This window comes from Peromyscus leucopus, chromosome X (genome assembly GCF_004664715.2).
Source record: "Peromyscus leucopus breed LL Stock chromosome X, UCI_PerLeu_2.1, whole genome shotgun sequence".
NCBI classification, from domain to species: domain Eukaryota; kingdom Metazoa; phylum Chordata; class Mammalia; order Rodentia; family Cricetidae; genus Peromyscus; species Peromyscus leucopus.
Genome location: NC_051083.1, coordinates 33,105,043 through 33,131,652, shown reverse-complemented (window position 1 = coordinate 33,131,652; position 26,610 = coordinate 33,105,043). Strand labels below are relative to the sequence as shown.

Here is a 26,610-nt window from a genome sequence, read left to right as displayed (position 1 = left end):
AAGAACCAACTTAAAAAGTGTTATGGCCTATATAATTTGTTTAAATAGCATCCTTGAAATGACAAAACTATATAGGTTAAGTAAAGATTAGGAGTTACCAAGGGCCAGGAATAAGGAAAAGATGTGCCTATGACTATTAAAAGGTACTATTGCTAAAACTACAGCGTATTTTGACTATAGTGGGCACACAACTCTGCACAAATTATAAACAATTCTACACAAGTTATATATAATTAAACACAATGAGTGTATATAAAATTGGTGAAATCTGAAGGTTAATGGATTATGTCAATGTCAATTGTCTACCTATGATATCATGCTAAAAGTTAACAGGCATAATGGTGCACACTTCTATTTCTAGTAAATGGCAGGTAGAAGCAGAAAAAAAGTCAATATGTTCAAAGTCACCCTTGGCTACATATTCAGTTCAAGACCAGCATTAGTTACAAGAGATTCTGTTTTTAAAACACAAACAAAAAATACAGTAAAAGTTGGGGGTGTAGCTCCATGGAAGAGTGCTTGCTTGGCATGCACAAAGTCATGGGCCCAATCTGCAGCACTGTATAAACCAGGCATAGTGACACACACTTATAATGCCAGCACTAAGGTGACGGCAAGAGGATCAGAAGAAGTTCAAGGTCATCTTCAGCTTCATAGTAAAGCACCACAGCTTCAAGACCAGACTGGGATACATGATACCAGGTTCTATGACTTTCTTAAAAAACACTCATTTGGCCAGATGTTGAGGTACACAATTTTAATCCCAATACTATGGAGGCAAAGTCAGATGGATCTCTGTAAATTCAAGGCCAGTCTTTATCTACATAGGGAGTTCCTTAAAGGCAAATTCTGAACCAAACAAGGCTACATAGAAAGAGCCTGTCTCCAAAAAAGTTACTATTGAATATATTGATATACAGAGTCTGTTATTTCTTACAATTACGTTTGAATCTGCAATTACCTCATGGTAAAAAGTGTAAAGAACACAAGCAAGCTACATGTGAAAATGAAACAGGAACAGGAGTGACAGCAGCAGTGCCCAAACTGATTCCATGGGCACTTTTGCAGTGTCCAAAAGGCACAAGCACCCCATTACTAAATAACTGCTTAATCTTCACAAACCACTTCTAAAAAGAAGAACTCAAACTCATCATTTAACTAAGAGAATAAGTTTTCCAAATAAGACTGTGTCAACTGTCAGAACCAGACGTTATAAGCTACAGGTTTGATGATCTAGTCCTGTGTTCTCCATTTCCCCCAGTTCCCTGGGAGGGGAAGATGCTTGATGATGAGAGTACATTCCTTAAAAGGGAAGGAAAAATCCCAACTACATTCTTTTTGCATATCTGGAAGTCATAAATATAGCCATGATTCTATTACATGAAATGAAGGAGGCTGATCCTAGAATCATGTCACAGAGTCACTCCACCTGAATCTTAAAAACTGTGAATACAGTGTCTTTTGCTTCATGGGCAGGAAGTAGGGGATTGTCTCACACTGTAGCCCAAGCTAGCCTAGAACACTCTGCAATTGTGTGGCCTCCATGAGCCACAACACCCAGCTTAGTTTGCTTAAATTAAGATGAAGAGTTCAAAAGACCAGTAAGAAGCTATCAGAGGAGGAATGCACATGGACCACTCTCTCTCTCACAACTTTATTGAATAAAGAATTCTCTAGAATAAGGTATGATAGGCCTGCATTGCATGAAACAAAGCTGAACATGATAGTAGATTACCATCAAATGGTAACCAAATTATTATTTCTTGAATAAAATTGTGTGTGGAGCTGACATGCAAGAAGAAAAGTCTGCAGCTCAACATTCTTCAATCATCTGTGGAATGTTTCAAAAGGCATTAGAAGACATGGGTATTATTTCTTTTATTTGTTTCAAATCAGTTACATAGGTATTTCACAAACCTTCCTCACCCTCTCCTACTTTCCAAATAAAATCTTAATATGAACATGAAAAATGCCAGTCATCCCAAGAGACTGCCAAACTCACAGCAGAAGGTAACATCTGAATTAATGTGCATTATGTACAAGAAAGTCAAGAATGTCCACTATTGCCAAATTCATGTAGGTACATTTCATAGTTCACCTCTAAGCATTTCTTTAAGTTTGTAGTGTTCACAAGTGCTGTTTTCAGTACAATTGTTTCATTTGGAGCTCTATCTTGGAAAAGAAAAATAGTTTCTGCCAGCAATAGGATTGCTGCTATAATATACAAGAGAAAAAGACAACTCATTATAATTAACAGAACTATTATACATCATTCAATAAATTGGGGGATGCATTTTAAGGGAAAAGATAATTTACTTTTACATCAGGAACTAAACAGTATAAACACAGTATGGACTCAAATACTAAAATCCAAGAGAAAGGCTCAACTTTCAATGGTATGTTTGTATTATTTTAAAATGTAGGTTTGTGCATTTACACCATATCTGCTTCTATGGATAAATAATAAATCACTCTTCCCCATATACAAAACCATTCTAAGGTAATATGGAAGAGGAATGGCCCTTATGCACTGCCTAATACAAGTTATATTTGGACTAGAAGTTCTTTGAGTCAATCATTTTATTTATTTAGTTCATTTGTTTAAGTTACTATCTTTTCATTCTTGTGCTACTTGAGGTCTTACACATACTAAACAAACCATCTACCAGTGAGCTAGATGCCTACGCCTCCAGAGTCGAGCACTTTAAACAGTAACACATGTCTTGGTTACAAGTCTCTTCCACTTTCAATCCCAGACCCTGTGGTCTAATGTCTTTGTATTTGCTAGCTTTTACAATTGAGGCCATTGAACACCAGCTGTACTGAAGCACTTTCTACTACACTTTGATTCCCTTTAGCAACCAAGCAAAATCACAATGTTTTCAAGCCCAAATTGCAATATCTAGGATATCAGGCTGCTATTGTCATATCTGCTACTCTACAACACTAGTGTTCAGTATCTTTGTTTTGCTTTTCTCTCCACCCAAACCCTCTGAAAATTCTGCTCATCATCAGAGTGAAGACAAGGCTGAGTGCAGGGCAGAAAGGCTACTTCCTGCCTGCCCTTCCCCGCTTTGACTCTGTTATGCTCTGTAACTGATGTAGTTTTGCTCACTTTAAACATAGACTGAAGCTTGTTTCACAGGAACCGCCTTTTCCTTAGGAACCATGGCAGTGAGAACACTTGGTGAGGACTCCTGGGAAAGGCTCTGCAGATCAGCTGTACCATAGTAAAACTCATCCTCCTCTCTCACACAATTCTTAATGGTGTTACAGAAGACTTGGACCAGCTCAATTATATTCAAGACTAAAGACACCAGAGACACCACCAGCATGAAGACGATGAAGATGCTTTTTTCTGTGGGGCGAGAGGGGAAGCAGTCCACCTGATGCAGGCAAGGAGAGTGTTCGCAAATGTAAACTGCCTTCAGGGTAAATCCATAAATGTACCACTGGATCAGCACAAAGGTCACCTCAAAGACAGACTTGAAGAAGATACTGAGTATGTAGGTCAGCAGCAACCTGCCTCTAATTTTCACCTTACTATGGGCTTCACTGCCATACTTGGACTTCTTTACTTCAATTTTCTGCCAGCGCATTTCCACATTGGCACCATCAAAGCGAGCAACTCCAGGTTCCTTCTCTTGCTTCGTCGACTTCTTTTTCTGCCGAATGGCATAGAACACATGTGCCAGGTATACGAGTGTAGGCACAGACACGAATATGATCTGCAGGACCCAGAGGTGCACGTGAGAGATCGGGAAAGCTTGGTCATAGCAGACATTTTCACAACCAGGCTGCTGAGTGTTGCAGTGGAAATTGAGCTGGTCGTCATTCCAGGCTGACTCGATGGCAGTCTCCAGGAGCAGAATCCGGAAAACGAAAAGGATCTGCACCCATATCTTTCCTCCAGCTCTGGAGTAGGGTTGAGACTCTTCCAGGAGCTGGTCTAAGGCACTCCACTTACTCATGCCGCCCTTTTGTTGCTCTTGCACTTTAAAGGGGAGTGGGCACCCCAAGTGATTGCACGCCTTGGAGGACGAAGTAAATGAAAAAGTGAGTTCAAAAGTCACGCCTGCCTGAAGGTTAAAAGCCTGCCACTGCTGTGTGGTGCCTTCCTCGTGCCTTCTCCTAATAAAAGACTATTGCTGACACCAGGTAAAAGCCAGCTTACGGGAATTCATTTTTTATAAATGGCAAGTGTTCCTGCACCAGAACATATGTGTATCTATAATGGAACAAGTTACATAAATGGGAAAACAGATAAATTTAAAGGTCTTCTTCATTTAAGTAGAAGACAATCTCCAAAAATAATGAGTCAACTCTTTGGCATATTAACAATTCATACTCATACACTGATTGATGCAGCTTCAGAAGTTGGGCCAACATTTCCCAAAGAGAGACAATGATATTCATTCATCCATTATTTATTCAGTGTCTACAAGGTGAAATGTACTATAATAGGCATGAGCTCTTACTGTGAGTAAAAGAGAATATACTTGTGGAACGTACAATCAACTGGGGAAAATAGATCATTGCAAATATGGTGTCTTGCTGGTACATGCCAGTCTCAGAAAACTGAAGCTGAAGGATCACGCAGAGTTCGAGGCCGACCTCTGCTACCTAGTGAATTCCAGACCAGCCTGGGATACCTATTGAGTTATCCTGAGCTACAGAGAGCTTGTCTCAAAAAGCATAACATTTTATTAGATACGTGGTATAATTTATAAATACATAATATAATTTATTATAAGATAAGTCATTTCATTTTGGAATTATGAAATGACTTATAATAAATTATATCTTGTATATATGTGTAAGATGTATCTTATACCTTAATTTCAGAAATAGGTGTGTGTGTGTGTGTGTGTGTGTGTGTGTGTGTGTGTGATATCTTATAATCAAAGCCAAGTCTCAGTGAGCAAGTGAATATACAATAGCTGTAAATTTAAATAAATGCTGAGAAGATAACAACCAGGAGGTACTGACAAAGAATAAAGTAAGAAAGCTCCAGCCAGATTGATTAGAGATAGTCAGACAAAAAGTAAGAAAATGATTGCTGGATGTGAAAGAAGCAGCAGAGATTAGAAAGGTGAAGACCTTGCTATATTCAAAGAATTAAAAGGCAGGAGGTTGAGGCAGCTGTTGAGGAAGTGGGCAGTGTAAGGGATGAGGGTCCCAGAAGAGCTGTGTCAGGTCCCGCTTAGCAGCAGAAAGCCTGGATGCTGAAACGAAGATAACACTGTGAAACTAGGACAAGAGCAAGGCCATGGAAGAAGTTACAAAAGGTTGACTGAGGCTTGCAGGGCGAGTGGGAGGGCTAGCAGGACCGGCAGCACAGGATTAGAGCAAGGGACATGGAGATTAGAAAAGGATGGGAACGCTATGCTAAGAGATAGCAAGGGAGTTTTGGTGGACACAAAATGTGACAAGGATATCAAGAACGACAGGGACCGGGAGTTAGGAGGATGTAATTATGATACATGAAGATCTTAAGATGAAAACATTTTCAGGAGGAGCATTGATGCCATCCCCGAGGCGACTGAGTGTGGGTGGAAGCTGGTATGATGCAAACTATGAGCTGAGCAGTTCTGAAGACTTGCTAGTCTTCATCCATTTCCTCCCTAGAGCTCCTAGTTCTTTGCGAGTGAAGGGCTTTCTATCTCTAATTCAGAGAATAATAAATGAGTTTCACCAGGAATGGGCCACAGATAATTTTTACATAACAAACAACTAATATTTTTAATTAAATACTTTCAATGCAGCCAATCATTTATAAAGTAATTTTCATCTGCTGAGTTAAAATTACATTAATCATACTTAACATTTTAATTCCCCTCCTTCAAAAAACATTTTCCCAAACACAGATAGTCACTGTAAACAATTGGGTATAATAAAACAGGAAATTTTCTTAACACAAACACAGAAAGACTTTGCCGATTAATAACTAATTTTAGACACCATACAACTAATTTGCTTTTGGTTTAATGGCCATTCCTCACAGTACATTCTGTGAGAAAAAAACAAAATTTAAAATGAATCCTAGAAAAAAAAAAGTACAAGGTTAACAAAATTCACAGCATGTCAATCACCTGAGACTGACTGCAACTGTTATCCACGAACAAGAACTGGAGCTTCCCCAAATTCAAATGGTTAGCAAGTTATCAAATTATAAGGCTTCAAAGTACACAAAGTACTTTCTCAGCTGGATAAATAACACATTTTAGATTAACTGTCCTCTGTCGCACAGATTATAAAAGTAGTCCTATTAAGCTAAAGTCACCAAGATCTAGAGTTTATAATTAGTTCATTCCTCCAGGCTAATTGAAAACAAGGCCCTGGCAGTCTAAGACTTCCACTCTCATTCATTGGTCAAACTTAAACAGGGCCGAGTCTAAAGAGATTGAAAAGTGCCTTAAAAATTGAGTTACTTTTGCAAAAACAAATAGGGTAAAATAGTATAGAAACTCCCCTAAAACTACCTTAGCATATTCGCTAAAAGGTAGCTGGTAAATCAAAAAACAAGGCTGGGGGAAGCAAGAGTCGTTTTTTTTTTTTTTTTTTTTTTTTTTTTTTTTTTTTTTTTTTTTTTAAATGAATTCAGGGCACAGTTCTTAGCAATTTTCAAGAACTATATCAAGTCCTTAAGCTTTTCAAATATTTTGGTCTGAAAAAGTTCTTACTAAACATATGAAAATGGAGATCTAAGATTCAAAAGGATGAAAATAGCTGAGAATGAGTCATCTCAGCTAAGCAAATGGTGCACAGGAAAGTTTAAAACCCTCTTGTAGAGCATTATTTTTAAACTGGACAAGATCCTTCTAATTTTAAAATATAAACGTAGGACTTCCAGTTTCAGCTCCAACACATGCAGTGCTCAGAGATATCATCATTCTTGTCGTTACAGCAAGAGAAACCCTAACAAACTGAAAACTGGCAAGTTTGCCCCAACCCACCGGAGAACATAAGAGCCCCTATCTCTAGGTAGGAAAATACATGCAATCACACCCAAGACTCTTACCTGAGGCAGAAGGCACTAGGGTAAAATATTAGCAAAGAAAAGAAAGCTTGCAAACGCTGAGTGAGACAAGCTTGTGGAGTGAGAGTTCCAAGGGGAAGAGACCCTCCTACTCCGCGGCTTTGCCTCCAGGAATCTCACCAGGTTCTGGCTCTGAAATCTCCTCCCCTTTGAAGGAGAGGAAAAGTAACCATTCTGAAATATCCCCAGAAGAGCGAGCCAATAAGAATCTTTTCCTTGCTCCGCATGGTGGCGCCTGCCTTTAATGGCAGCACTTGAGAGACAGGCAGTTTGAGGCCAGCTTGGGAGTTCCAGGACAGCCAGAGCCACCCACACAGAGACCCTGTCTCAAAAACCAAAAATAGCCGGGCGGTGGTGGCGCACGCCTTTAATCCCAGCACTCGGGAGGCAGAGGCAGGCGGATCTTTGTGAGTTCGAGGCTAGCCTGGTCTACCGAGCAAGTTCCAGGAAAGGCGCAAAGCTACACACAGAAACCCTGTCTTGAAAAACAAAACAAACAAAAAAAAAAACAAAAAAAAAAAAAAATAAAATAAAACAACAACAACAACCAAACAAAAACCTCTTCTTCTTTGGGGAAGGAGAATGTAAGCATTTCTGAAATAAACACCGGAGGAAGGCACCAGTTTTCAAGTCAATTCACTCTTATCGATCAGGCCCACCTTGTACCTGGAATCTCCTGCCTCAGTCTCTCCAACAGCTAGGATTATAAGTCTGTACCATCGGACCCAGTTCAAATAAATTCAGAATGTTCTTCAATAACAAGGGCTAACAACACTCCCAACAAAATATATCAGAAGCTTATATATCCCGGAAGAAGGGGAATTAATTAGCTCTAGTCCGAATGTTCCTTCTGTTTTACCTAACACAAGGGAAAAAAGAAGCAGTAGCCCTACAATATTTGTAAAGAATACTGCCAAGGACTTGTGCCCGACTGAAGCCCTAGATTACAAAACACTCTCCCATCTTATTCTTTGCCACCATTTCAAGAAGGACCCAGTGCACAACAATGGATCATCACCAAATGTGGTGCAAACAACAGTCTCTATTGAAAGGTCTTAGGGAAAGGAAAGGGCCGAAGGGTAGAAAAAAAACAAACAAAAGGCTCTAGAGCAGTGGTTCTCAACCTGTGGGTCACGACCCCTTTGGATGTCGCATATCAGCTATCCTGCATGTCACATATTTATATTATGATTCATAACAGTAACAAATGACAGTTATGAAGTAGCAACGAAAATCATTTTATGGTTGGGGGTCAGCACAACATGAGGGTCACATGAGGGTATTCAAGGGTCCCAGTTGAGAAGCACTACTCTAGTGACAACTGAAGGCAGTAGCAACTAAACTTCTACCATTAGAAATGGGCCGGTGAGGTAACATAGCTCAGCAGGTAAGGGTGGTTGGTGCCAACCCTGAGAATCTGAGTTACATTCTCAGAACTCACGTTTGAAGGAAACTTCAATCCCTGTGAATTGTCCTATGACCTCCACATGTGCAGCCACACACTAGCATGCATGCACACATACAAACCGAATGAATGAATGAATGAATGAATGAATTAAAAAATTTAATGGCTCAGTTCCTGGCTGAGAAACATAAGCCATTTACTAAAGGCCTATTTATTTCAGTTTGTATCATCCAATAGACCATATCTAGTGAGCACATACACAATACAAGGCATGCAAAAGGGTAAGAAAAAAACTACTTTAATAGACAAAGAAGTATCAGAACCAGATGAAGATAAGGCACAGCCTTGAGAATTATCACATAAGGAATTTAAAATAACTATGAATAAACCAGGCATTATGGTATATGCTTATAATGCTGGCACTCAGAAGGACCACTAGTTTAAGGTCAACTAAAGCTACATAGTGAGACACTGTGTCGAACAAAAACAAAACTATGATTCATGTATTAAGAACTCAAAAGTAGGCCTTTAATCCCAGCACTTGAGAGGGAAAGGTAGGCAGATGGACCTCTGAGTTTGAGGCCATCTGGGAATATATAGTAAGATCTTATACCTCAAAAAGAAATCAGAATGTTAAGAAAGAAGAGGGGGAGAGATCAACTTTCCTAACCCTCTACAACTACTCTAACACTTACAGCAATAGGAAAAGCTTGTTGAAAGAGCTGCTTGTGATAAGAAAGCACTGTTCTTCTATCTCCCCCACCTCCCACTATAGCTCACAAAGAGAACTAGAACACAACTTCCTCAGCATTCACCACCATGTCTGCTGAGGTTATTTTTGAACATTGTAGCTAACATCATGCACTGGAAAGGTAATGATAACTGAAAGCCTTTCTCTAAACATCGGAACAAGACAAGACCACCTATTTTGGTCATTTTCACAACTTTGTACTTGAAGTTCTAGCTAGATCAATTAGGCTAGACAAAGAAAGACACCCAACTTGGAAATGAATAAGGAAAATTATCAATTTTCACAGTTGAAAATCCTAAAGAATCTACAAAACAAAACAAAAAAATCTATTAGAGCTAATAAGGTTAGCAAAGTAGATCAAATAAGATCAAAACACAAAAACGAGCAAGCCTCAACGTGTTAAATGTGTAGCTAGCATGTGACCCAGGAATTCTGCTACTAGGTATACATCCGAAAGTACTGAGAACAAGTACTTGGATCCTTGTATGTAAAGCAGTGTTCATAATAGCCAAAGACAGAAACAACTTAAGTGTCCATCAGCAAATGAATGGATTGGAAAATGAGAGGCGCATAATGTATCATATATACAACACAATACAATACATATTGTGTATGTATCATATATATTATGCATATGATCATATGATGATATGTATATGATCATATATAAGATACATACACAATATGTACACATACACGACAATACAATAGAACACTACAAGAATGAAGTTCTCATATGTACAACATGGATGAACCCCCACAATATGATTTAATGGAAGAAGCCAGATAAAAAGGACAAATATTGTACTATTCCAGCACCACAAAACATCTACAATAGGCAAAAGTCACAGAAAAGGAAAAGAAGCTTGTTACTAAGTGCTGGGGTGAAGCAGGGAAAATATAGTGCTTAATTAGCTCCAAGTATCTATTTAGGCTAATGAAAAAAAGATTGAAAACAGACAATGGTGCTGTTTTCACATCACTGAGAATACAATTAATATCACTCAACTGTATACTCAATTTAAAACGGTAAATTTTGTTATACAACTTTCATCACAGTTAAAAATAAACAGGAGTACTGCTCTATACAACTAACAAACAATCTTAAACAGAAATTAACAGATCAATTTCAGTTACAAAAGCACGAAAACAAATAAATGAATAAATAAAATACTTGGGGATAGATTTCAGATTCTTTGTCACCCCTAGTAAAATTCCAATGGCTTCCCCACCTCCAGGAATGAAAAAGCTGATCATACAATCAATATGGCAGCACAAGGTTCCTCAATATACAAAAGAGCATTGAAATGAAAAGAGCTGGAAGACTCAGACTTTCTGATTTCAAACTTTCTTACACCATTGTAATAATGAAGACAATTTGGTATTGGCATGAAGACAGGCACAAAGCCCAATGGACAAAAATCAATGAAATGTACCCCGCCCCCCCCCCCCACAGACACACATATCTATGGCCAAATGATTTTCAACAAAGGTCTCAATACAAGTAAACGGAAGAAAGGACTGTTTACCAAAAGGTGCTAGTACAACTGGATATTTGTATGTAAAAGAATGAAAATAAGAGCCAGATGTGGTGGCTCATGACTGCAATCCCAGCACTTAGTACGTGGAAGCAGGGAAAGTAGATGTTCAAGGTCATCCTTAGTCAAAGTTGACTTGGAAGGCAGCCTGAACTATTTGAGAGCCAGTCTAAAAGAAAACAAAAGCAGGGGCTGGGGACTTAGCACTGTGAGTAAAGTGCCTGCCATGGAAGCGTAAGGACAGTCCCAGTTCAGATCTTCAACACCCACATAAAAAGCCACGAACAGCTGCACAAATGCATACACTAGTAGTGCAAATATGTCCATAGGGGTATCCCTGAAGCTTGCTGGCTGGCCAAGTTCAGTGAGAGACAATGTCTCAAGAAGTAAGGTGGAGCAGGGCATGGTGGTGCACACCTTTAATCTCAGCACTAGGGAGGCAGCAGCGGCAGATCTCTGTAAGGATAGCCTGGTTTACATAGTGAGTTCTAGGACAGACGGGGATGCATAGTGAGAGTCTGTCTCCAAAAAAAAGGGTAGCTATTGATAAAGGAAGATACCTAGCATGTACACACACACACAAAACACATATATCACACACAAACGTGCACACACACACCCCAAATAAACCAAACCAAACCAAAAAACCAAAACCAGGGGTTAGAGGGATGGCTCAATAGTTACGAGCACTACCAGCTTTTCCAGAAGTTCAGAGTTAGATTCCCAACACCCACAGGACAACTCACAACCATCTATATATAGCTCTCCTTCCAGAGGATCTACCGCCCCCTTTTGGCCTCCGTGTGGATTGCATACATGTGGTGCATAGACACATGCACATTAAATTAATTAACTAGTTAATTTAAAATAAAAATAAGGTTGAACCTCTATATCACATTATAGGAAAATCATACAAATATTAACTCAAAATAGAACAAGGACCCAGTAAACATAAAAGCTAAATTATACTAGTATTCTAAACTTTCCCATCCTTAGATTTCAGGATGCAACCAATAAAGGGAAAGTGAATAGTATATCATCAAAATTAAAAGTTTTTATGCATCAAAGACATTAACAAGAATATGAAAAGGCCACCTATAGAATGAAAGAAAATACTTGCAAACCACATGCCTGATGAGAAATTTAAACAACAAAAGAGACAAATCAATTTAAAAATGGACTTTTACAGGCAGATCTCTGTAAGTTCTAGGGCAGCCTGGGCTACGTAGTGATCTTACAGAGATCTTGTCTTTAAAAAGAGTTGAATAGACAACTCCCTAAATAAAATATACAAATGGTTGGACAGATGTCTCAGTGGTTAAGATTGCTGAGCAATCACAGGGACCAGAGTTCAGATTCCTACAACCATGTCAAAACAGGCATCCTTGAGAAAGTCGGTAACACTCCAGGTCTAGGGAGACAGAAACATGAGGATCACTGGGGCCTAGCTAAGACAGAAGCCCCAAGTTCAGGAAGGGATCCTGCCTTAAAGAAACAGGTAGAGAACAATTAAGGAGGATGCCTAATACCTTCTCCAGGTATGTGTCTATAGGCAGGAACACGTGCACATGCACAAATTTATATGCATACATCCACAAACACAAACAAATCAACATAAATCTTTCTTTAAAAGAACAGTATGCAAATGGCCAATAAGTTCATGAAAAGATGTTCAACATAACCAATCACAGAGAAGTGTAAATCAAAACAACAATGAAGTACTACTTTACATCCACTTGGAAGGCTACAATGTTTAAAAAGGGAAATAAAGTGAAGATGTGGAAAAACTGGAGTCTGCCTACATTGCTGGTGGGAATATAGAGTGCTGCTGCTGCTGCTGCTATGGAAACCAGTGAGGCAGTTCCTCAGAAAAGTTAAACATAGACTTTCCATATGATAGTCTTTCCACTCCTAGGCATACACCCTACAGAACTAAAAACAGGATCTCTAATACTGGTACATGACTATTCATAACAGCACTATTCACAATAGCCAACAGGAAGAATGATCAAACGTCCATCCACTAAAAATACATAAACAAAATATGGGAGATGCAAACAATATAGCAAAATGTCATTTAGGCATGATAAAAAAATGGATCATTGATACATGGTACAATGTGGACGAACCTCAAAAAAACTTTGTTAAGCAAAGAAAACCAAATTCAAAAGTCATATGTCATACAATTTCACATATAATAAATATTCAGAATATCTAAACCCACAAACACAAAAAGCAAATCCAACTACCAGGAGAGTTGAAATGGGGAGTTTGCACTTAATAAATATGGAGATTTCTTTAGAGATACAAAAATACTTTGAAACTTGAATGACTGTGAATGTACTAAATGTCATGGAAATGTGCATTTGAAAATGGCTAATTTATGTAATGTTAAATGTAAATTAATTGAGGGGGTTAAAATTGTGTCTTAACTACCATTTCTACTAAGAATCAATTTGTATGGGTCGTAGGAAATTAAACTACATAAGAATCAGTTTCCCCTATATAAAAGATAATTCTTTTTTTCTAAATTAGTTAGGAGGTAAGGTAGCTAACACACTACATGGATGAGAAACTTCAAACAAGTGTTATTATTGTCTTATTAAAGTATTTATTTCTACTTGATTTATATAAGAAAGACATTCAATTGTTTTTCTCGAAAGAATTTTATTCTTCATATTGTGAGAATGTCTTTTTTTTTTAAACCAAAGATGCGCCAGGCAGTGGTGGCACACATCTATAATCCCAGCACTCAGGAGGTAAAGGCAGGCAGAACTCTGTGAGTTTGAGGCCAGCCTGGTGTACAAAGCAAGTTCTAGGACAGACTCCAAAGTTACCATGAAGAAACCCTATCTTGAAACACCTAAATAAATAAATAAATAAATAAACAAACAAATAAATAAATGTGAAAAACCCAAAGACTCTGCTCATTATTCTCAAGAAGAGTGTATTGTGCTTTGTTCATCTTTGGGTGGAATAACAGCTATTCCAAGTCACTTACTGGACAAGCATGAATAGTTTGTATATGTTTCTGTATGCCTGATTCCCAGAACATTCTACTTCTCTGTTTGACAGTTAATATATGAAAGAGGTAACTACACAAAACTTTCCATGTAACCATTTAAAGAATTTACCCAAATCCCAATTAAAGAAAAAGTAATGTTCAGTGGAAACCCCCTACTTTATTAACGTTAATTCCTTAGGCTCCAAGAAGCAGAAACTGAGACACTATGCTATTCCTGCTATCTTCTCCTACTTAAGGTTTGCTTAGCAATAGAAATAAGCACATTCCTCTGTAAAAGCCAGATGAGACACAGTTTGTTGCTTCATGGGTCACAGAATACAACTACTCGCTCTTTAGCTATATCACAAAAGCATCCACAGAAATAGCACAAATGAATAGGGCTGTGTTCCAACAAAACCTTATTTATTTATGAAATCTATTATAGGCCTGATTTGGCTCATGTGTGGTAGTTTGCAAACCCCAGATGTACACTCTCAGGGCAAATTCTCTTACCATCCTAAGATGGTGGCCTTAAACTTAAAGGAAATGGCCAGGGACTCTGGCTCAAGTTTCCAGTGTGTTATCTGAGTTCTATGGCCATCATTACTATACGGAGGTTCTCACTATACTATTCTCACTCAGAGTGTCATCAGCTAATGGTGTTGCTACCTAATTCTATTCTCAGCTGAGTGGCAGTTGTCTTAAGGGGCACTGGGAAATATTGTAATATCCTATGGTTTTATTACTGACAAGAGCTTTCCATAAGCAGGCTTAAATAAAGAACTTAGCTGGAAAAAGGAGTTTTCACACTATCCTTTCAATTGTCATCTTCTATTAGATTTTTTTTTTTTTTGTTTTTCGAGACAGGGTTTCTCTGTGTAGCTTTGGAGCCTGTCCTAGAACTCAGTCTGTAGACCAGGCTGGCCTCGAACTCACAGAAATCCACCTGCCACCACTGCCCAGCTTGTATTAGATCCTTTAAGACTAGCCTCCCTAAACTATGTTTTAAGCTTCCTGGCAATACAAAATGTAACTTTACGTGAGTTAGTTTGGCTAGGCTGCACTAACATTCTCAAAAGAGTTAATTCTTACTGAATTTAGAAGAGCATCTTTCTAGCTAAGTAGCTGATATTTTGTCAGCACTCAATAGATTTTTTTTTTTCCTTAAGCAGCTATTTGTTCAATTTTGCTTTATAATGTCAAGCCTAGAACACACTGATTTAAGTACAGAGGTAGATTTGAAAAGAAAAAAGCTGGGTCAGTGAGACAGCTCAGCAAATGAAGGTACTTACTGACCAAGCCTATGACCTCGAGTTCAATTCGTAGAGCCTACACAAAGGTGGAAGGAGAGAAGACTCCACAGTTGCCCTCTGACCCTCACACATTCTGTAACACATGACACCCACAACATGTGTGTCCATGTGTGCATGTGTGAAGAGGGTGTTTTGAAGTTCTTGGTTTTTTCTAAATGAAAATACTTTAACATATGAAATAAAGCTTTAAATTAAGAAATATTAAAGTTCAAAAGTATCATAGAATATGAATGATAGCTACTAATTATTTTGGAGCTAGATTTTTTTGTAGGAATAGATCCAGTCATTGCTTTCAAATGAACTATACTTATTATTTGAGAATATCCACTAAATGGGCATTTGTTAATTAACTTTTTCTTACATTATCAGTGAATGCATATTTCAAGCCTGTGCAGAAAAATAACCCATACTTATTTTTACTATGAAGTTTTGAAGAAAAGCAGCATTAAGGAGATGGCATAAATTACTTAACCACAGACCTTTGTTAGAGATAAGAAATCACTTTTCACTAAAACGATAGGTATTTGTTCTGTTCTTTTCCTTCCCTCCTTCCTATTTACTTTCCTTTTTCCCCTCCTTTCTTTCCTTTCTCCCTCTCCCCCTCTCCCCCCTCTCTCTTTCTCCCTCTCCCCCTCTCCTCCCCCCTCTCTCCTCTCCCCCCCCCTCTCCTTCTCCCCTCTCCCTCCCTCTCTCTCTTTCTTCCAAGATAGGGTTTCTCTGTGTAACAGTACTGGCTGTCCTGGAACTCACTCTATAGATCAGGTTGGGCCTCAAACTCACAGAGATCTGCTTGTCTCTGCCTCCAAAGTACTGGAATTAAAGGTGTGCCCCATGACGACTCAGCTTGAAATCACTCATCTTAAAGAGATACAGAGAGAATGTTCTTGTCTTTGAATTAATTATGTTATGATTTGCATAAAAGGGGATTTAAAACTCAACCTATAAATGCTGAATAAAGAATAACACTGATTGAAATGAGAAAACTGAAATGAAGCATATAAAAGAGAGGTGGTACAAAAAAGCTGGACTTGGTCCCTAAAAAGGGATCCAACATGAATGATCCTGATCATTTGAATTTGAGTAACTGGAATAGCAGCCTGGGGAAAAATCATCTATGGAGGGTAGAAATGATGCTTTAGAAACTGAGTCAGGGCCAGGCATGTTGGTGCAGCCCTTATTACCAGCACATGAGAGGTAGGAATAGGCAGAGGCAAGCCTGATCTACATTTCAAGTTCCAGCCCAGTCAGGATTAAATATCAAGTACCTATCTGATAGACAGACAGACAGAAAAGAAAGAAAGAGAGAAAAGAAAAGCAAGTAAGCAAACAAAAAAACCTGAGAAAGAATGAGGCAAAATCCTCAGCATAGACAGAACTAGTACTGGGTAATTCTGATATGAGATTTTCTTTACTCTGTTAACTAAGGAATAATCATAAAACCAAATCCAGATGAGGCTGATGAAGATTAAAGCAACCAGGAAGCAAGAAAAGGTCCAAATTCTTCTAGTTCCCTAAAGAAGTCAGATCTGCCTGGAAAATATGCACAACTGATTATTCCTTTTGTTGATAAATGATTAGTTTTTCCTATCAATAGATTAATGGAAGGAATTGGTGGCTGTGGTGGTTTGAAAGATGATGGCTCCCAAAGGGAGTGGCACTATTAGGAGGTGTGGCCTTATCAGAGGAAGTGTGTCACTGTGGGGGTGGGCTTTGAGTTTTTCTCAAGCTTCACTCAGTGTGAGTCAGTCGACTTCCTGTTGCCTGCAAGATATGGTACTCTCAGCTCCAGCACCTCATCTGCCTGCACGCCATGCTCCCCACCATGATAATAATGGACTAAACCTCTGAAACTGTAAGCTAGTCATCCCAATTAAATGTTTTCCTTATAAGTGTTGGCTTGGTCATGGTGTCTCTTCACAGCAATAAAAACCCTAACTAAGACAGTGGCTTAAGTTTGTTATTCCCATACATCAGCAACTGGAGCAGAAAGAATGCCACAAGTTCAAAGTCATCCTGTGCTACATCGTGAGTTCTAGTAAAATACACTGTCTCAAAAAGAAATAAGTAAATAAATAATAAAGACTAGCAGATCCTGAAATATAAAACATAACTACAAAGAAGAGTTTAATGAAAGTCTTACAGTATTTCAGAAAATTAATTAGATAAAAAACAAAGAAAAACAGGTCAAGAGCAGAAACCAAATGAACTAATGGTTCCATATGAGAGCCTCTGTAAAAGAAGACAAATGATATTTTTTCTTTATTAATGATTCCTATTATCTTTGCCTTGAACCTGAAGTTCAGTGATGTTCCATTAATCTCCATAACTCTCAGTAAATTAATGTCATTTAAAAGAATGAATCCTTTAAAATTAATTATGATGAAAAATATAAAGTTATTTCCAATTTTTCACAATTTTTATTACAACCCTATGTTTCATTGTGATTTTAACTAATAAAAATTTTACACACAAGAAGTAGGAACTTTGATATTATTTAAATAAAGAGGAAAGCAATGATGGAGAAAATAATATAACAAACTAATTTCTATTCTATCTGACTTATCTCTTTGATCTTTGTTTTAAAATTGTAATTCACATATGAAGCCTAAAACTAAATAGTAATGAGAAAGATTTGCTTTTTTAACGTGGTTTTAAAAAGCAAGTTTAGTTTTGTTTTAGTAGAAAATACTGCAGAGCCAGACGTGGTGGCGCACGCCTTTAATCCCAGCACTTGGGAGGCAGAGGCAGGCGGATCTTTGTGAGTTCGAGGCCAGCCTGGGCTACCAAGTGAGCTCCAGGAAAAAGGCGCAAAGCTACACAGAGAAACCCTGTCTCGAAAAAACCAAAAAAAGAAAAGAAAAGAAAAGAAAAAGAAAATACTGCATGGTTTCAGGTGGCAGCCATTTGCCCAAAGTAAATATATCCCCCCAAACTATAAAGAAACTCTTAAATTGGAGATTGGTCATTGGCTTTTCCTCAATATTGCCTTAATACAATTTGATGTTTTAAAGGCCAGAAATTCTTGTTTTGTTTCAGAGAAAAGCAAAAGGAATCACTATATATGCTCCTGTAAGGTGTGATAGCTCATCCCTGAATCCTAGCTCTTGGATAAAGTAGAAGGATTGCTACATCTTTGAGGCCTGCTTAAGCTATACAATGAATTCCAGGGCATCCTAGGCTACAGTGGGGGACACTATCTCAAAAGAAAAAGAAAAAGAAATAGTATGCTGTTAACAATGAAGTCTGGTCAGGCAAGATGGCTCAAGCCTATATCCCCAGCACTCAGGTAGCTAAGACAGGAGAACCAAGGCTAGCCTAAGGTTCATAGTGAGTTTTAGGAAAGCCTGGATTACCTTATGAGGACACCTCCTCTCCCAAAAAGAGCAAATTTAAAAAACTAACAATGAAACCTTATAGCAAAAGATAAACTAACAACTGAGTAATAAACAACCAAGGATGTCTCCCCTGTACAGAGAAATAAAGGTATTTGTTACTAGTGACTTAATGAGGTTACTATGTCTTTCATGGCCAAAAACAGTATGAGGAAGGAAAGAGTTTATTTCATTCACAGTTCCATATAACAGTTCATCATCAAAAGCAGTGAGGGTGGAAACTCAGAGGCAGGAGCTGATGCAGAAGCTGTGGAGGGGAGCTGCTTACTGGCTTGCCCAGCCTGCTTTCTTGTTCTACAAGAAACCACAGAACCCAGGACCACCAGCCCAGGGATGGCACCACCTACAGTGAGCTGGGCCCTCACACATTAACCATCAATCAAGAAAATGCCTTACAAACTTGTCTTCAGCCCCGATGTTATAGAGAAATTTTAATTGAGGCTCCCTCCTCTCAGATGATTCCAGCTTGTGTCAAGTTGACACTAGCCAGCACAACGAGTGAACATTTAATCAATTCTATACTGCCTACCACAACTTTAATTTTTCAATACTCAAAGGAGAAAAATGGCACATTCTAGATTGTCTATCTACTAAAAAATAAAAAGGAAAGAAAAGAAAAACAGAAAAAAAAATCTTGTGGCAATTTCACTTAGAGGTTATGTAATAAATGGCTCATTGCAATACATGGACTTGGTCACCTCTCAATCCTCCTCATCATAGGTCCTCCTATAACTTTTATACTACTGATGAATACTGTCTTTCAATCCCTTCCTTCCTTCCTAGTTTCCTTTAGTCTTGCCAATTTCAACAGCCCATTCATTCAGCTCAGCACTCCCTCACGTGAGCATTTCAAATCTCCATTTCCCTCTCAAGTTAGCTACTTCTAGAGGCAGGACAAAGCCTGGCTTCACCACTTCCCAGATCAGTGATCATGGACTTCCTATGGTCCACTTAGTACTGGTTCCTAACCTGTAAAATGAGGATAAGAACAGAACTGTTGTGGAGATTGAAATATCTGCAGAGTGTCTAATACATGACAGTGCTTAATATGTGCTATCTACTACTGGATTTATTTTTAACATCTTTCAATTTATTTTAAATTGTGTGTGTGTGTGTGTGTGTGTGTGTATGTGTGTGTGTGTATGAATGCAGGTGCCCAGAGTCTAGAAGGGTCTGATGCCTGCCCTTGGAACTGGAAGTACAGGTTTGTAATCACCAAGGTATCTGTGTAGGGTAAAGGTTAAAAACAGTGTATCTTACGAATATGAGTAGTCATAAGGCATTATAAACAGAAGCTTAGTCATTGCTAAGACCTTTTTGGATACATGCAAATGTGTATACATAACAATAAACAGAAGCTATCAAAAAAGCACAAGCTATGTATTTTTAATTGAGCAGAATCTTCAGAGTGTGAGATAGCACAGTATGTAAAAGTACTTGCCACCAAAACCTGAGTTTAATCCCCAGAACCCATGTGGTAGAAAGAGAAAACCCACTCCTGAAAATTGTCCTCTGACTTCCACATGTATACCCTGTTGTACCACACCACAATCAATCAAGCAAGCAAGCAAGTATAGTCTCCTATAAGTCACCTATAAGAACCTTAGGTGCTGGAGTCTAGAGAAGAGCATACCAATTGGTTACTCGGTACTAAATGGTTAGCCCTGAAAACATACATACAATAAATATTATACAGACTAAGGAGGTTGCACTTATATGTATATTTATATATGCATATATATATATGCATGCACACACATGTATGTAAAAACAATTAAGGAAAAATGAGACCATGAATTTGAAAGAGAAGGAGGAAGGGTATATGGGAGGGCTTGAAGGGAGGAAAGAGAAGGTGAGAAATGATGTAATTATAATCTCAAAAAGAAATAGTTGAAGAAAAAAAATTATAGCCTTTGGGCTAGAATAGCCTATCATATTATGTTCAGAAAGACAAGCAATATTTGATCTCTAAACCTATCAGTATACAGATCTAAAATGATTTTCATACTTGCTTAGATGTACAATGCATTATGAATTATTTAATTATATATAACATTATTATGATGGTTATTTTATATATCCATATCCACACCTAACAACAGCTGGTCTATGGTTAAGAAACAGGCCTACTGTATAAAAAAAATCATATAGATGTAATGCATAAATTTTTAAGCATCTCACCAAAATGTTAGATATGCAAATATATTAATGCAATTCTTTTTCATATAATGAACACAATAAGGAGGATCACATATAATTTAACTCTAACATGAACTCCATAGTAATCTGTTCATTTTATTCTAAAGCATAAATCCTATGAGGCGCATCAGATTCTCGATTTTTATATAATGGAACATAGATTTGAAGGTCTGATTTTAGCTGGGAAAAGGATATACTCTAACAAGTCAAGCGACTAAACAGCTGCCGATGCTAAAAAGAGTTTCATATTATTCTGAGTTAGGCACTAATTTATGCTTTAAATTTTCCATCCTGTGATAATCTTTTTAGATGCATGAGAGGGAAAAACAACAATACTGTGAATGCTGATCTGAGTCTCTCATTTAGTGGAAAGCAGGAAAAGATAAATTTCAGATGCAAGTCCAGAGTGTCTGGTTTGAACCTGGAATCCCTTATCTTCCTACCTCCATCTCCCAAGTGCCAGGACTACAGGTGTGTGCCACCATGCCTATTTTATGTTATCCTGTGGATTGAACCTAGGTGTTCCTGTATGCCACGTGAGTGCTCTATCAAATGAGCTACACCTCCAGCTGCAGTATTTTGTTTTCAGCTTTCCATTTACTTGTTTGTTAGAATATTGTCTTTACATATACTTGTTTTTTAGTTTTTTGTTTTGTTTGTTTTTTGTTTTTTGAGACAGGGTTTCTCGGTGTAGCTTTAGAGCCTGTCCTAGAACTCACTCTGTAGACCAGGCTGGCCTCGAACTCACAGAGATCTGCCTGGCACTGCCTCCCAAATGCTGGCATTAAAGGCGTGTGCCACCACTGCCACACGGCTCATATACTTGGTTTCGATAATAAATAGTATCAGCAAGATGGGCCTGAAAGAAAGTGGATGGGAGACGGCATCCTCTGCTCTTGGGAAACCCAATTTTGAATGTGAACTCTGATTCCTAGTAACTATATGTACAGCATTTTGAATTACAAGGATGAATATACCATAGTTTTCTTGCCCTTATGGTCTATATGAAAATAGTTAGTTTTAAAACTATTTTTAGTCTTCTGCAAATGAAATTGCATCCTGCTGGGTGTGATGGTGCATACTTTCTAACCTCAGTGAAGGAAGATAAGGAGTTCCAACCTACATAGGAAGTTTGATGGCAGTTTGGACTACATGAGACCTTCTCTCAAACCACTCCTCCCCCGCCCCAGAAAAAAAAATCAAAAGACAAAGAAAAGGCTAAAGGTCAATAAATAAAAAAAGACTAGCAGAAAACATTTATAGTACTTAACATACTAGAAAAGCAAATAATACATATGTATGTATATGCATGCTAGGCATGTCCGTATCTCCTAATTCCTTATGGTTCAAAACCCACCACTAGGACTGAGTACAGATGTAGCTCACTTCATAGAGTACTTGTCTCATATTCACAGAAGCCCTGGGTTCAAATCCCCAACACTGCATAACCTGGCTGTGGTGGCACACAACTGTTAATTCTAGAACTCTAGTGGTAGAGGCAAGAGATTAGAAGTTCAATGTCATCCATTCCAGCCTACACAGTGAGTTTGAGGGCGGCCTGGGATTTTGGAGACCATGTCTCAAAAAACAATTAATAAGAAAGTAAAACCCACAAATAAGAACTGAAACTTCATTTACCATGCTGCACAAAATAGAGCCATAGCAGAAAAGTATTACGTTCACAAGAGTCAAATTTAACTTGGAATCTAACACCCTGTTTCTCACAAGTAATAACACCCCCCCACAGGAATTCTGGTTTTTTAAACTTTAGAAATGTATTATAACTCAAGGATACTCATTAAAAGAAGAGCATTTCATTAGAGAACTTTCCATTTATTTAATTTCAAACTACAGTAATACTTCTTAACGAGGCATTCAAGGTACTAAATTATTTTGATTGCATTTATTTTCAATTCTTAATCATCCTTAATCAAGAGCCAGTAGCATTCCACTTTTGAGGATTAGCTACTGACAAAGAGCTACAGATAACTGTTCAACATAAAAGTAATACAAACATCCAAATTCCAGAATTGAGAAGTCATTGTATCAAAATAGATCTATGATGTAAACCACAAAACCATACTGTCATGGATTCTAAAATCAAAAGGTTGCAAATATTTATAAGAAAAAGCCAACGTAAAAGCTTTCATTATTTACAGATTATATATTATTATTTATGGATGATAGATTCAAATGATTAAATGTTTGAGACCAATAGTTGAACTCATTTCAGACCCAAACTGTATCACTAAAAAAAAATCACAAAATATTAAAGCTTTGATCTTAAAATTAAAACAACATGAGGCCAAATACCAATACTTTGAGCAGATACATTCAAATGGAAAAACATTTAACTACGTGTTTAAAATTGTTGCAATTTCAACACTTGCCATCTTAAATTTAGTCTCTGAGTGAGATGCATTCACTAAGCAACAGCTATGAAACTTCAAGTGACTTTATGAATAATTTATGGTTGCTGCAGTCAAAAACCTATAATAAGATTGATTTTGAGAGTGATCAACTATAGCCAGTACTCACAACAATATACTATTATCCCAAATCCCAGTACATAGCCAAACATCTACCCACTTACTACCTTTCAAATCTCAGATGGGAATCCATCAAGTAGTCAACTGGGTCTGCATGAAAATCTCACAACAAGCCGGGCGTGGTGGCGCACGCCTTTAATCCCAGCACTTGGGAGGCAGAGGCAGGCGGATCTTTGTGAGTTCGAGGCCAGCCTGGGCTACCAAGTGAGCTCCAGGAAAGGCGCAAAGCTACACAGAGAAACCCTGTCTCGAAAAAAAAAAAAAAAAAAAAAAAGAAAGAAAATCTCACAACAAGACTCCTCCTCCTTGCTCCTAAGTAACTGAATATAAATTTAATATAGCACTATCTTGTTTCCTTCTTTCCATCAAACCTCTTTCTCCCCATTATATAACTTTTCACACACAGATTGGCTTAGAAAAATAGCATGTAGCTGAAAAAAAGCTAATGGTCATTAACCATGACCATGTTTATCCCAAATGTTGCCTTTTCTCTGGGTTCACATATCAATTCTATTTCATTAAGAGTCACCACTGAACCAGACAATTTTAATTACATGCTCACATATAAAGAACATTGTGTTAGTTTCAAAACAGCTGAAATAATACATATACATATTTTTCCTTGTAAAAATGATGTACTTGCCTTGTGTCTGCATTTAAGTACAACTCCATAGGCTCCTATAATTAAAAAGAAGTAAGCAATCAGAGACATGCATACAAAGTATAGTTCTATATTTATATTGCTTATGAGCATATGTTAGAATAACAACACCTATGACAATATTCTAGAATGATAAAATCATGAGACACATACAAATAGAGCATGGATCTGTTAGTATTTTTTTATACACCAAGAATATAGACAAGTCATTGCTTCCAATAAGTATTTTGAAATGTTTCTTTTTAAAAAGAAATCTTCACTACACACATTTGTTATTTTAGGTAAGAAGGGGTAAAATAAATAAATAAATAATTAGATTATAGGGCTGTGAGGCTGTGTGAACTAGGCATAGTGGTGCACATTGCAGTCACTGCACTTGGGAGGCTGAGGCAAAATGGCTGTCATCAGTGTGAGGCCAACCTGGACTACACAATGAGTACCAAGCCAACCAGGGGTACACAACAAGATAACATCTCAAAAAAAGGACTTTTTTTTATTATAAATGCTCAGCCGGTAGCTCAGGCTTATTACTAACTAGCTCTTACACTTAACCCATAATTCCTATCTATGTTTAGCCACATGGTTTGGTACCTAAAAAAAATGACTTTTTAAGCACATAAAAATCAACTCAAGGGGCTGGAGAGATGGCTCAGTGGTTAAGAGCACTGACTGTTCTTCCAGAGGACCTGAGTTCAATTCCTAGCAACCACATGGTGGCTCACAACCATCTGTAATGAGATCTGGTGCCCTCTTCTGACATGCAGGGATACATGCAGACAGAATACTGTATACATAATAAATAAATCTAAAAAAATAGAAAAAAAATAAGCCAGGCGGTGGTGGTGCACGCCTTTAATCCCAGTACTCGAAAGGCAGAGGCAGGTGGATCTCTGTGAGTTCAAGGCCCACCTGGGTTACCAAGTGAGTTCCAGGAAAGGCGCAAAGCTATACAGAGAAACCCTGTCTCCAAAAAAAAAAAAAAAAAAAAAAAAAACAAACGTAGGGCCTACCCAAATAAGATCTATCCTAGGAGTCACGTAATGCTTAGAATACTGCAATAGATTTCCAAAGAGGTAGAATATTATATGAATATGAATATGAATATAGAATATGGAGCTAGAGGTGAGGTTCAGTGGTAGAGTGCTTGCCTTCCATGCATAAGGTCCTGGGTCCTATGTCCAGTACCACACATACACATACACACACACACACACACACACACACACACACACACACACACACACACACCAAAACTACCAGCCTCAGTCATCCCATTAAATAGTAAAAGTTTCTACCCTTCTAACCATAAAAGCTCAGTTTATGGACATAGGCCCCGAGAACTCCCACTTTTTTTGGTTTATTCTGATATGATCTCTTCCTAACTCTTGAGTTAGCCATCCTATTATGTAGGTAGTAAACTCACTTGGCTAGAAGCAGAACAAAGAAACAGTACCTTGGCAGGAAAGTACCTAGAAAACTGAGGTTAAAATTACAATGTAAAAAATCTAATTAAAAGAATCAAGACAGCTAGGTGGTAGTGGCCCACGCCTCTAATCCAAGCACTGGGGAGGCAGAGGCAGGTGGATCTCTGTGAATTCAGGGTCAGCCTGATCTACAGAGTGAGTTCCAGAACAGCCAGGGCTACTACAGACAGAGAAACCCTGTCTCCAAAAAAAAAAAAAAAAAAAAAAAAGAATCAAGACCTAACATACATGATGATGGAGCTCTGAAGAAACATCACAAACATTTTTGTTACCGAACATGTAAATCTGGAATGCAACTATGAGAAGGGAGTGGACTGGAGTGAGACAAAACTGGGAAATATGTCTCTAAGAGTCTAGGATACCTTCAAGTGGCTCCTTCACTTTGGTGGAGAGGCATCGATCTTAGAATCATAGTTAAGATGGAAACAGCAATTAGAACCATCCAAACTAGCTCCACCATCACCAAGAAACAGTCAATCCACAGAAACTTTTCTATGAGGTGAAAATGCATCATCTAGGCTATAGGAATGTATGCCTGACAGAAGCACTTCCTACCCCAAAATCAACTGATTCGGTTTACAAAGAAAACAACAATGTTTGACTATAACTTAAACAAATAACATTGCGATTTTGGCTAATCTGAACCAATACCTAAGAAGACTAGCATTAACAGACCCAAACTTCGGAACATTCCAACCTTGTTACACTCTACATGCCCTTCTCCCTTGACTGCATTAGTCTTTAACTGCAATAGCTTTGAAAGCTAAAACTGGAAAAAGCATCTGTTTACATATAGGGGAGCGCACGAAGGCCACGGTGCATGTAGAGCTGAGAGGACAACTCCGTGGAGTCAGTTTTCTCCTTTCACCCCTGGGTCCTGGGACAGAGCGTGAGTTCTCAGGATTGGCAGCAAGCACCTTTATTGGCTGAGCCATCTTGCTGGCAAATTTTATAAAACAGGTAAGCAATTAAGAAGGAATTTTCATTACATAATATCAATGAAGAGAAGGACTAGTGAAGGAAGAAGGACCATTTTTTTTTGCTGTGGTTTGAACTTTAGACCTTGAAACAAGCACCTTATTAATAATCAGACTCTCATTGTTTCTATTATTGGAGAGGGATTTGGCAACCTAATATTAAAATCTTGAAGAGCTCTGTAAATTTTTGAAATTCACATTTTATTTAAAAAATGTAAAATACAAAATTTTTTAATATTTGCTTTTTATAAATGTTAAGAAACCACATTTTCACTGATATTCTATTAAAATAATTTTT

General features: G+C 37.9%; 2 protein-coding genes across 6 annotated transcripts in view; both read right to left on the bottom strand.

Moving 5' to 3' along the window:
* Cdkl5 (cyclin dependent kinase like 5) overlaps positions 1 to 26,610 on the bottom strand; it is a 177,018-nt gene that overhangs the window by 90,580 nt on the left and 59,828 nt on the right. For 4 of the 5 annotated variants that reach the window (XM_028873263.2, XM_028873262.2, XM_028873264.2 and 1 more), the window contains one exon: positions 23,834 to 23,868. In XM_028873263.2, the coding sequence (XP_028729096.1) occupies positions 23,834 to 23,868 (35 nt within the window). Of the gene's footprint in view, positions 1 to 7,021; positions 7,320 to 23,833; positions 23,869 to 26,610 lie in introns of those variants that run through there. The other variant, XM_037198840.1, reaches the window with a different exon arrangement.
* Positions 467 to 6,537, bottom strand: LOC114695801 (gap junction alpha-6 protein-like). Its single transcript, XM_037198841.1, has one exon. It carries the CDS (start codon positions 3,969 to 3,971, stop codon positions 3,117 to 3,119), a length of 855 nt encoding a protein of 284 aa, XP_037054736.1. The 5' UTR covers positions 3,972 to 6,537; the 3' UTR covers positions 467 to 3,116.